Raw genomic sequence first — 13,364 nt, 5'->3', positions numbered from 1 at the left:
CTTGGTATAATAGGCTATATATCTGTTGCAGAAAATGAATAAATTTTCATGTTGACCATGTTCTTTATGGGCCATGAGTTGATGTTCATGATTGTTTTATATTGTAGGACTGCTCAGTGGGGTTCTGTTAAGAGAAGGTCAGGCTCTACCAGGTAGTCACCTTATGGCTCAACATTTTTTTCATAATGTTCCCATCACATGAGTCTGTTTGGACAAGTTCTGCCTGTTCAACATGTAGTGTCTCCGAAGTCTATCTTACTGTTTGTGTGTGAGGTGTTGCCCTCTCCATTAGTAGCAAGGAGCCAAGGACAGGGCTGTTTGCAGGTGTTCTTAAATTAAGCATGCATTTAGAACATGTAAAATAGAGTGCCTCTCTCATGGCATGCAGAGGAAAACACCCATGAGAAGAATTTAGCAGTAAACATATTATAAAGGGCATCTGATTTTGTTCTTGGATGATGATATGGTTCTCAGCTGTTTTTATGATTATATTCATAATAGTCTTAATTCATTTACAGTGTTTCTCTTTTATGGATTGTTAAAATCTGGCAACAAGACATGTAGTAGTTGGAAGAAGAAATGGCAACAATTTCAATAATTTATTTAATCCTATTGTTAGCTTTATTGTGAAATGGTTAATGGTATTCAGGGACCTCTCGATTAATGTATAGATAGATTCGGATGGTTTCATAGCAAAGTAAAAAGTTTGATAAATTCTCGAAATACAATCTGGATTCCCAAGATTATTAAGAAATCTTCACCGAAATTAATGGCAAGCTACCTTAGAATCAACGGAGAGCTATCTAAAATCTATGTAGAAATCAAGTTTGTAATCATATTAGTTAAGCTTAATGTAAACAAATTTCAGTTGGAAGGAGCCTCCGATTTAATTGAAAATTCTTCATCATTGGTTATTGGCGCTATTAATCACCGATGAATGCAAATTTTTCTTTATTCTAATAAATGGCGTTGCCTCTGCTGATTAGATGAATGCTGTCTCATTTCAAAATTTTTTGTTTCTGAATGGTTGGCAGGCTGTCAAGGAGATTTATGAGATTGTTCCAGCTCGAAAATGGAGAGCAGAGGAGAAACAGATGAATAAGATAGTTTTTATAGTTAATCATGTAATGGTGTTGCTGCATTATTTTTCAGTAAAATCCTTCCCACGAAAAAAAAAGAAAAAAAGAATTTTGTTTGAGCTCTTTCCCTCCTAGCTGCCCTCATTTAAACTTTCGTTGTAATTTCCCTGGCAGGTCATCATCTGAATGGAGACGTTCTTGAAGATTCCTTCAGAAGTTGCACGTTAGCAACTATTTAACTAACTGTGAGAAGCATTCCCATGATGTTTGGTATCGTGAAGATTGAATTTAGTGAAGATTGTTATTTAGTCCAATTATAAATAATGGAGCTCAAGGAGTTGGGCCATAGAGTACATACCAATTTTACTTGTTGAATAGACTTTTTCACGTAATTGGTATTTTATTAGTTATAGCAGCAGCATGTATTTTATAAATTATCAGTGGTCACCTCTTCCACTTTAATTCAATTTTTTTTTTTCACTTATACATGGAGAACCAGTAGATGCTTAAATCTTGATATTACTAAAAGTAGGGAATAGAAATGGTATTGCACTCGGGAGTTGCCGGCATCAAACTGCTGACAATCTCCATAATCAAATGTTGCCCAAAGGAGACACAAGCAGAATTTATTATTTCCTACTTCCATTAGCAAACATAAAAGATAAGCTTCATTTCTGTTTAAAAGATAGCATAAGAGCTCAACGGATTCCATGGAATCTCTTTCTTATTTTATACAACTGACAACTGGGAACTTTTGAATCACAGTTCAAGTGATATTTTTGTAGGCTGTTGGATTATTGAATATTATGTAGTTGTGCCCTTGTCGGCCTTTGTTATGGTCATGATGAATGCTATTTCAAGAAGCTCCTGCCTGTATTATACATTGAAAGATGGTAAAATGCTTATAGCGACTTCAAACATGATTCCATCTCATTATACTTCAAGACAACAAGTGCGACTTGTTACTGGGTTCTTGTTATTTAATTTCATTTCGCATACATTATAATGTTGGGAACTTGTATAATGCAAAATACTACGTCAATGTTAAATAAATACATGGTTTAAACGGAAATGGTAATTGAAGTAAAAGGCCATAGGAGGATGTTAATAACATTGCCGTATAAAAAGGTAATAAATTACCTCTTGTCAGCAATGGATTGCATTATTTAGTAATAACACCAAAAAATATCGAAGATGAAGCATGCAGTTCACAGACAAAGTTAGTTTATAGGTTGTTAATGCACACTGCAGTAAGAGCAAACTGGATGACCATGGTGGTAGATATCAAAAGTTAATTTAAGAGATAGTCATTCTACGAAATAATCACAATCTTCCTCCATCCGAAGACAAACAAAAGGCCATTTGAGGAAAGAATCAAAAGCTTCCTCTATCCGAAGACAAACGGAAGGCCATTTAAAGATGCTACATATATAACAAACCAAAGAGACAGTCATTTGAGGAAAGAATCAAAAGCTTCCTCCATCCGAAGATCAACAAAAGGGAATTTATAGATCTTACATATATAACAAAACATTATAATGAAACATAAAGAGTTGAACTGCAAAAGGCCGATGTAGATTTCATCCAGCCGATCCAAATTGTTATCACAGGCCTGCATAATAACACACACAAAAACAAGGCTTTCAGTCTCTTTTTCTTGAAGATAAATAAGATAGCTATGAAAGGGAAAATAAATAACTTACAAATATGTTCGCTCATCCCCGCAACAAAGTGGGCTTTGTCATTAATTGATGAACCAACAATACTTTTTAACAAATTACGCTATTCTTACAAAGTAATTCCATCCAATTGTATTACTTATGGAGAGAACTTAGATATTCCTCAGAAGTCCCAATTGTTACAGTGCACAATCATAGTGGAAAAAATCGACATAATAGCCAACAACATTACGTTCAAGCATGCATGCAACATCGTTACTTGTAAAACAAAATAAACTGGGGAAAGACCAACAAGCCAGCACAAGGATATAAATGAATCCCTGTATAATAATAATGCATATTCAGCAATTAGAAAATTAAAACTTACTTATACTACCATCGCTGGACGTGGATATCATCTGCATGCTATCCCTTTGTTCAACAGACCGAGTAACAGTTTCTTGTTGCGTATACTGCAACAAGTAAGAACGTAGTTCAACTTTTGTGCCTAAATTAAACTTGGGAACATGTATTGCAATACAAGCACACTTATACTTCAAGGACAATATGCACCTGCTGGTTATTTGTGGCAGAATGTGAGTAATTTGCTATGCTTTGCAGACTTGTATTCGGCACAATCTCGTTGCTGCCCTTCGCTGAAACAGCCTTCGGACTATGGATCATCGGAGGAAGTATTATGTTACCTGCGTCCGACTTCCAATCATGTTCTTTAGGCAATTGCGCCATGCCGGGGGCATACGTTGAACAATAGTTCTGGACAGACATCATATTATCCACGTACTCCTCAACATTTCCCATGTTCAGTTGTATTGCCCTACATGCATGCGCACATGGAATTCCGGATATCTGCCACAACCCACAACTGCACGACATTGCTTCCATGTCGAGGTCATAAAACATGGATATAGTATCAGTTAGTTTGAGGGTTGTGCCATTTTGCTCAACCATTGCAAAGCGCTGACCATCAATTGTACGGTCATGAATGACTTCCCGAACTGTCGGCGTTACTTTCTCTCTATACCAATTCCACACTGCCATTCTTCTTCGTTCAAACAAATCAGCTGTCAAGCGTGCAATTCCTGTAAATCTTCTGGCAATACTCATCTCCAAATATTGACGTAAGCGAGTGTGAAGTTTGTCAGTAATCGATAGTGTTACACTGGTGCACTTAACCCATTTAGGAATTGAAAATAGAGCCCAACTTGACCAATTTGTTTGTAACAACCATTCATGGCATTCTTTGCTTTGTTGCTGTATCAAATCCATATATTTATGGAAGGATGCTTCACTTGTACTGCGGCAAGCTGACCAAAATAAGTGTTGCACTGGCGCTGCAGGGAATCTCTTAACCATTTCAGTGAAAACCTTGTGGCAGCACTGTCTGTATGCAGCTTCAGGAAGGAACTCTTCAACAGCGTAATCAATCCCATTATCTCCGTCACCCAAAATGCATATACCTTTACCATTCTCCAAACGCAAGGCATTGTTTATATTTTTTAAAAAATACACCCATGATTCCAAGTCTTCGACGTCAACTTCGCAAAATGCAACAGGTAATATCCCATTGTTCCCATCAAGTCCAGCTGCCACTAGCATCACACTTTTATACGGGTTATTCATTTTCCAACCATCAACAGCCAGTATACCTCGGCAATGATACTTGAATGCATAAGAAGTCCGTTCCCAGCATACAAACATCTTGTTCAATCTTTTTCCCTCTCCATTTTCATCCCCATCAGTCTCCAACAGTACAATGTTATGGCTATCTATCCTCTCCATTTCTTTTTTTAACTGATTCAACTTTGCATAACCATCATAATGGTCCATGCCCAAAATATGCTTTGCTCTGTTTGCTGCAGACAACAGTTTCCCTTCAGGGCAAACTACCCCATAGGTTGCTTCAATCTCATCCCTTATCTCTACTGTACTAACCTTTGGTTGCAATTTCCATCTATGAAGATAAATTGCTGAAATCCACTTGGATTGAGGCTGGAATTTTAGGGGAGGTCGAATGCATGTATGTTGTGGCATGAAATCTGTTACAATAAATGTCGTTCCGTCACTAACTCGCCCTGCTTGTATTACCCAGTCGCAGCGAAGATCGGAACACTCATAGCATACGACGTGACTCCTATTTTCCATTACGCACAACTTAAACCCCTCACGAACTGCAAAAACTTGAACTGCCTTTCTAAATTCACCGACATCTCTGAATCTCTGCCCTTGATACAAGACCATCTTATGCCTCGGAGTGTCATCAAATTTGACCCAGTCACCCACATCTTCAGATGTTTCGGCATCTCTCAGTTTATACAAACTACCCTTGTCAATTTCTGATGAGTATCCTTCTAATTGGTCTTCGTCGTTGTTTTTGTCTTGCAGTTGTTCTTCTTCATCATCCGTCAACCACCCTTTTGACCAATGCACGGCATCACGCACCATTCTTGTTGGTCCTTCACCCATGCATTCTTCGTAACTTTCTTTCCTGTCAGGAAATAGCTCTCTCGCAATCTTTCCCTTCATCCTTCCACGTTTGTTCTTGAAGGAAAGCTCTGCTTGGCCACTATCACTATTTAAATTGCGTGCCCGTCTATTTCCAGTTCTGCGGCTACGAATATATTCTGGAGAACAATTGGTTTTGTTAGCTTGGTTGGTAGGACCACTATAGTTCTGTCTCATTTGCCTTGACCTCTGTACGACACCAGATTCTTTATCCTCTTCCATCCTTGTCTGTATATCACACCCTGTTCGTTTCATTTGTATAAAACATATTTTGCATACAATCAATACCAAATAGAGAATATATCAAATTACATCCTGTCAATGAACATGAACGAGGAAAAATAAATAAATTCATCTGTGTTCATGTTCATTGTGGAATAATGGCCAACAGATGTTAACTTATAATGGTTGTGCCACAATGTTACATGAGTGATACGATTAAAGCTCGTAAAATTTATTGCTAACGTCGGAACAGCAAACAACGTTGCGTCAGTGTAATCGCGGCACTTGATAACACATTTTACAACTACTGAACATTTTCATTATGTTAGTAAATTAAAAAATTTTGGCATTATAAAGTTCCTATATGATTCACTGCTTTCATTATATCCCAAAAGGCACAGATATTAAAACAAAAGTTTGAGCCTATTACCTCGTTCAATAACTTGAATCTTCACTGGACACAGTTTGATTGCTGTCTGGTCTGAGTACTGCGTTATTTTGAACAAGATGGTTTAGAGGGTTAAGCGATTTAAACTGTGCTGTCCCCTTTATGCTTTGCTTTTTGATATTCGCGTTGGAGTTGGGTGATCAAGGTGGAAACTTCCTCTCCACCTTGCTCATCATTATTGCGCGCTTAAAGTGTGTCCGTTGACCATTATTTGATTTGGCGCGAAATATTTTTGTGTATGCAGCGGGTGCACACAAAATCTTTGTTTCCGGTGTCATATGAGCCTTGTCAATGTCAATTTTACAGAAAATAGAATAGTCTATGAAGCTTCCTTCACCAATCCCATTTCCATTTTAATATTAAAGCCCCTTGTTCCGAGTACAGCATGATAGGTCGTTTAGATTGCTTGGTCGACAGTTATATCTCCATATGCATCGATTGGTTAATAAATTGTTTTAACTGATAGTACTGTTGAATCAACGTTTAAGGGGCCAACACTACAACTATCTCTCCAAGCCCAAAACAAACCGTTTGGGACAATTGAAAGTCTCGGATGCTGTCGGTTGTCACTCCAGTAAACTACACAACAGAATCAATGGTTTTATTAATTACCAGTTTAATTTGAATACTTAGTTAAAACATTAAAAATTTATTTATTTTTAGGGATTATTCTTACCCATTCTAATCTTCAAATTTTTTCCGAATATTGATATCATCTAATTGTTTAAAAAGATATATTATCAGCCATCTCGGTTATCTTTATTAGGTAAATTGTAATACTTTTCATGGTTAATTCTTCTATATTAGGCTAAATTATTTTCTGTACTCATTATATACAATAACCGTTTCACTTCTACTCCACGCTTTCCATTCTGTGTACAACCCATTCATCTTGTAATCTTCTCAATTCTCGTCATCTTTTCATCTCCTCTCTTCCAAGGTAGCATGCGAAAGTTGGTCTAATCTTCTCAATGAAGTCTTGTAATCTTCTCAATTCCCTTGTGCGGTTTTCCAATTTGTAAACATACCGGCATTAAACCCATTTGGCATGGATTTTAACTGCAGCATGTCAGTAATGCAAAAACATAATGCTGAGATTAATTCAATACTTGCCGTGAAATGAAAAATTTCTTAGGTTAGTTTATTTTCTTGTTTTTATTTGTTCATGCAATGACTTGTATTTTAGTTTTGTATACCGAATTTCATCCTAACTCTAGTCTATATGTATTGATATGCAGGGATTCAAGAGCTGTCAACAAATTTCCATTATACAAGATACTAATGGCACTCAATCAAATATTGATATTGGTTTTATATTTTAAAAATAACACTAATTTTAATAACATTCTTTCGAAGAAGATATAGTAATTGGATGAATTGTTAAACTTAGTGGATATGTAAATAGGGCAAGCCAATTCCCTCCATGTTCAATCATTAGTCAATGGCATTCCACTTGTTCCGTCAATATTTACCAACCACAACACCTTGTATTTCTTGTAGTGGGTGTATATATATAAAGGGAAATTCAACTAATTAATGTATATCAACATTATACTTTCAATTAATGATATGCCAATATGTTCTGTTGATTATCCTTTACATGTATGTAAGGTTATGGTTGCCATCTATGTACAACTCGACATTTCTGCGCTATTTTCAGTCTCTGATTCTTAGGATTCACCATTTTGCTCTCTATAAACAACGAAGGAGACGCCACAATGCCCTCACATATGCCTAAAACATATTTTGATTTTATTTCTACAATTATATTATAACAAATTAAGAAATTAAAACATATTATATTATACAAGTAATCATACAACTTTTAATTCGTTTTCGTTCTTATAATTAGTATTCCTATAATGTCAAATATTACTATTACCTAACCTATTTAATCTGTTCCTTGTAATACTATATGTGGCCCATGATTAGATGTATATAACAGAAAATATTATATTGCAAAATTTTAAGCTGTTATTAATATAAAATTTTGGGAATGTTATAGTCGTTATTATTGCACTTACCCATGGACTCAACCTATATTTCAGAACTATTCAGCCCACATCCGCATGAATAATTTACTTCACTTTATTTTTCCCCATTAAAAAATGCAGATATCCTTGTAATCATGCATGTCACACTTGAAATTTCTTGATGGAGTGCTCCCGTATCTCACCCTAATTATTTATTACCTAATCCATGACTACTTGTGCCGCATTCCTATGCTTTCACAACGGTTTGTAACAGTAATTGCCTATGTGGGCCCATCCATATGTACATCAGTTGTCACCGTAGGACAATTGACGTGCCAAAAGGCGGTCAGTAGGCATCTATTATGTAGTGGTTGAAGTTGTGAGGCGCACCTTACCTGCACCCATCAAATACTTACCTATAGGGAATTTAACAAAAACAATGAAATACGGTTGATAATATTTGTATACGAATTTCTAAATTACATGTAATTAATAACGCTCTCATATAAATAATGAGTGAGTCCACATAATTCAGAACAATCAGAACGATCGTTTATACATATACTTATATAAACAGTTTCTCAAATTTTAGTAAACTCTCATTTTTTTCACATCGATTCGCCTTTGATGCATCTCAGCACTTGAGCGAACCTTATCCTTCAAAAAGTTGAAACTACACGTGATGAGTTTGATGACAATTCGTGCTCTTTCGGCATCCGACTGGAACTGATCAGGAAAAACAATGTACACACAGCTTAAATAGAAGGTTATCCCAAGGTTTCAATGCCAAGTGAAATAAAAAGTTTATTAGATACATGTGTTCTTGTGGGTAACATCAAATCACTAAACCTCTGCGTCATTAAGGGTTGACCTCATATTATGCCTCTCCATCATCAGAATTATATACAGTGCACAATCATATTCACTGCATATGCAAGGCTGTCGGGTATAGTCAACCGAAAAATCCATCAACTTTAAACTACTAGAGTTAACATTTGAACCGCCATGATCCAACATGATCTCAATTGATCTTAGCTGTAAAATAACAGACAATAGGTGAAAAAGTTTAAAGAAAACCAAAACAACGTGACCTCGCCTCATCAAAAATTTCAAGACAACAAGTTTACTTGTGTACTATTTTAAATAAAGTTAGTAGTCATTTGATGAAATAATTAACACAGAATACGTACCAGTCGTTTACATATTGCAATATTATAATGCATACACATTGAAGTAGGAAGCGGGTCCAATATCTCTACTCGCATTTCAGAAATTACTAGAACCAACATGTACCAGCATCCATGACCACAATTGACAGGGATAAAAATCTATAACGCATGATGCATTGCCACAAAAAAAAAAAAAAATTACTTCATGACGAAGGTTTATATTAACATAGCTTTTGTAAAACCATTATATGCTTTCACTTACTTTTTCCCAAGAACGAATATTCTTTGCGTACAAATCAGAGGGTATAAACTTTCCAACAGCAGCACTTGCGTCTCTGTACTCGCCACCAACATGATCCTGCAACTGAAATGACATAATGGTTGTTTGTGTCATCACATGGCAACCGAAACTTCTATCCAGTACAAACATTGACCATGCCACATATTTGACAAAATCAAGTTTCATCTCAACTTGTAAATACAATGATAAAGATATATTTATACACCAACATTTGCACTTAAACAAATACACCACAGTGCAGCACACACCAACTTGTATTTTAACCTATTCTAAACACAAAAGATCAACGCCATATTATAAAATATATTGCTTACAGTGTTATAAGCAGGCAGAAAAAGGTTGAATTTACTTTGTCCAACGTTTACAGTTGTTTGAGCAGATAGCAATTCCGATACAGCTGACACAACCTGAAATTTAAATGTTTATGTCTTCTCGACAGCACATATGAAGTTAATTATTGAAATACCAAAGTCAAAAATACAATATGCCTCTATATTTAAAGTGGCCAAGCTGTCGATATATAATATTGCCGGACATACAAGTTTTAATAGAAGTTACGATTGTACCTTCATATTGATTATACTTCTGGGAGACAGCGACATGATATCATTCCTAGTAATCCCATAGAAGTTAGTTTGGAAAAGCATCTCCCTGCCACAGAAATACCATCATTTATGAAGTTTCTTTCAATACATCCACAGAATCGATCAACAAGTAAGAATTGTATGTATTTCAATCTCGAAATTATTGTTCATATTAATTAATGCACATAACTGTATTACTTTAACAATATCAAATTAATCTTACCCTTTTTTTAGATCATCATCCATGCAGAAGTTAATCAAACTTTCCTCTTCAATACCAAAAGGGCTAGGCATAAGAAATGGTCCAACCCGATAACGTCCTCTTTCAGGACATATTTTAATAAATGGCAACTCTTGATTGACAAAAGAACAGCACTTTCGGTCACAAATAGTAATGGCTGGCAAATTTTTAATCGGTTCACAATGCTTCTGCCGTAGCATCGACTCCTACAAAATTTGTTCCTTAAATTCATTGGAAGTTGGTGCAATTAAAACGTAACTAAAAATTAATATAAAAGTTAAAGAAATTAAACAAGTAACTCGATGAAAATTAAACTTTTCATATCAGTGATCACCTCAATCTCCATGTTATTGTGCAAGTTTTCAACACATTGTCCAGCCACGCAGGACCTGGTTACAGTATCTAACTCTTGGACTAAATCCATATGTTGTGCTCCTGAGATTGTCAAGGATCCTTGCCCTGAATGTTCGTTAATTCCAGGAGTATGTATACACATCAAATCAGGAAGCAATTAAGGCTTCAAAAGATAAAACTTTCTAAGCATTTTGAAGACAAAATGGGATACTGTAAATGAATTAAGACTATTATGAATATAATCATAAAAACAGCTGAGAACCATATCATCATCCAAGAACAAAATCAGATGCCCTTTATAATATGTTTACTGCTAAATTCTTCTCATGGGTGTTTTCCTCTGCATGCCATGAGAGAGGCACTCTATTTTACATGTTCTAAATGCATGCTTAATTTAAGAACACCTGCAAACAGCCATGTCCTTGGCTCCTTGCTACTAATGGAGAGGGCAACACCTCACACACAAACAGTAAGATAGACTTCGGAGACACTACATGTTGAACAGGCAGAACTTGTCCAAACAGACTCATGTGATGGGAACATTATGAAAAAAATGTTGAGCCATAAGGTGACTACCTGGTAGAGCCTGACCTTCTCTTAACAGAACCCCACTGAGCAGTCCTACAATATAAAACAATCATGAACATCAACTCATGGCCCATAAAGAACATGGTCAACATGAAAATTTATTCATTTTCTGCAACAGATATATAGCCTATTATACCAAGTATACAAAGCATTTCAAGGGGGTACATTCCCAAAGCGCATGAACATGCTTGCTTTTATAGCCAAGCAACTCATTTTTTTCCTCAGCTACGTGCACCCCATTCACAAAACTAAATTAACAATTCATAACCCCAATGTCATCCATATATAATTGGCCACCAGCAGCAGATAACACAAAAAACAAAACAAAATAAAAATAATAACCAAGCAAGGTTAATTGAATCACCGATATGGTTACATTTAACCATTACAAAAAGAAAGAAATATGTACCTTCACAGTTGATTGCAAGATAATAGCCCAATCATTCTACAATATCTTCTCCAAGGAATTATTTCCCTCTCGCTCGCTCCTTCAACGTAGTGCTTATTGCAATCAAATTAAACAAGCAGTACTTGTTACTAATCTCGCCTTCACTTATTCTAACAAATAAACACGACCGACACTCCTAAGCAAATTACCATTGCCATACTGTTGCAAACAAAAATAAACATTTTTTTTCTTTTTAATTACCTGCTGCCTCCGTTCCAGCGGCACAACAATAGATCAAGTGCACGTGAGAAATTGACTCTGTTCTAAGGCAAATTGATGTGTCTAATTGCTAAACTTCCACAACCACCCAATATCTTTTCCAGTTGGTTCCCGTTGTCATGTATCCGCCGTGAATTTTACCTGCATCGTTTCTGCCTTTATCGGGAGATACCAAAACTTTAAACTTCACAATAGCAATTTCTAGGGGAAATTGATCGTCATTTCTGGGGGTGAAAAAGAATTCAATTATCGGATTTTCTGGGGGAGGAAACGATTTTGATGATCTTAATTCCTTATTGGGGTGTGAAAAATCTTTTGATGAAGGCCTCTGGTGGACGCTTATTTAACATTTTTTTACCACAGTTTAATTATTAAATTATCTTTCAACAACCGGCAATAGGCCTTTACCCATTTTTCTTTTTCGACCGTTAGATTCATTCAGTTTACATCCAACGGCAATTTAGGATGGAGACAAAAAGTGTGGTACCTTACCACAGTGGTAACATAGGCGGACCCCACATCCCCATCAAAACCCTCATTTTATTGTTATTTTGTCAACAAAACCCTCATTTTATGTTTTACGTTTTAAAAAGATTTAAATAATTACCTATCTATGTGGACACGATCCTGCTCAATCACTATACACAATTTATTTAGAGTAGGTATTTATTTTTGTTGGCTTCGACAACCATCACTATTCTTTAAAAGTTTCCGATTTAGAGGTTTTATTTTATTTTTTTTATTGCTCTCGCTTTCACATGTCTCTTTTATTAGAGAAATTTTAAAATATATCTGATGTACCATGTCAGCCATACAACAAACAAATAATGACATGATATATGTGGTTGTAATATTGGTTGTAATATAGTGGTTGTATTAAAGTGGTGGTTGTAATATATCTGAAGTATTCTAAAATTTCTCCTTTTATTATTATTATTATGCACTTTAAGCCTTTCACGTTTCTCTTAGACTCTCTTAGAACTTGAAAGAATGAAAATTTTATCAATTATATCATGGTACACATTCTTTTAGATCATATATTTTATTTTCTTTTAAAAAAATATTTTTATATGGCAATATTAGGTCAACCTTGGCCCTTGAGGCTCCGTAAATTGGAAAATACCCACGTAACCATTGTCTGTTATCAATTATTAATTGTAAATTTGTTGTTATCAATCACAATTTTTATTGCAATCCTAAAAAAATTCATGATGTTTACGAACTTGTTGCTTGTGACTCTAAATTATAAACTTAAGCGAAATAAAAACTTTCTAAACTTTATTGGCTCCATCCAATAAGCTTTTATTTTTATTCTTATTTGTCACAAATTTTGTTGTTACATTTTTCAAGCTTCCCCGAATTATTTATTACACTTTTCAATTTAGATATCGTTTTAGAGAATTCTACGTATCATGGTATTTTACTTTAATCTTTATTTTCTTGTTATAATAGAAACTTTTTTTTCCTTATTTTTCATTTTTTTTTCTCATCATTTTGTCAATTAGTAAAAGGAAATAAGAAAACAAGTTATTTTCTTGCTATTTACAGAGCCTAAAA

The 13,364-nt window shown here is 35.2% G+C and overlaps 2 protein-coding genes across 2 annotated transcripts; both read right to left on the bottom strand.

Moving 5' to 3' along the window:
• Positions 1-3,286: 3,286 nt before the first annotated feature.
• LOC18034195 lies at positions 3,287-5,482 on the bottom strand. Its single transcript, XM_024179906.1, has one exon. The coding sequence runs from the start codon at positions 5,480-5,482 to the stop codon at positions 3,287-3,289; it is 2,196 nt and encodes a 731-aa protein (XP_024035674.1).
• A 3,009-nt stretch (positions 5,483-8,491) lies between these two features.
• Positions 8,492-10,622, bottom strand: LOC18034668. The gene is made up of 7 exons (XM_024179905.1): positions 10,533-10,622; positions 10,181-10,404; positions 9,940-10,024; positions 9,688-9,780; positions 9,335-9,436; positions 8,753-8,938; positions 8,492-8,629 (listed from the first exon to the last, which is right to left on the bottom strand). Exons 1-7 carry the CDS (start codon positions 10,620-10,622, stop codon positions 8,492-8,494), a joined length of 918 nt encoding a protein of 305 aa, XP_024035673.1.
• Positions 10,623-13,364: the final 2,742 nt, after the last annotated feature.

The sequence above is a fragment of the Citrus clementina genome, unplaced genomic scaffold, assembly GCF_000493195.1.
Source record: "Citrus clementina cultivar Clemenules unplaced genomic scaffold, Citrus_clementina_v1.0 scaffold_8, whole genome shotgun sequence".
NCBI lineage: Eukaryota > Viridiplantae > Streptophyta > Magnoliopsida > Sapindales > Rutaceae > Citrus > Citrus x clementina.
The sequence above is the reverse complement of the archived record's forward strand: the minus strand, read 5'-3'. Positions and strand labels throughout refer to the sequence as shown.

Coding starts and splice junctions, on each gene's coding strand:
- LOC18034195 (XM_024179906.1), bottom strand. CDS start 5,482: ATGGAAGAGGATAAAGAATCTGGTGTCGTACAGAGGTCAAGGCAAATG.
- LOC18034668 (XM_024179905.1), bottom strand. CDS start 10,622: ATGGATTTAGTCCAAGAGTTAGATACTGTAACCAGGTCCTGCGTGGCT. Junction 8,939..9,334: donor ATATTCGTTCTTGGGAAAAA/GTAAGTGAAAGC, acceptor GTTATTTTACAG/CTAAGATCAATTGAGATCAT. Junction 8,630..8,752: donor CAACCCTTAATGACGCAGAG/GTTTAGTGATTT, acceptor TTTCCTGATCAG/TTCCAGTCGGATGCCGAAAG.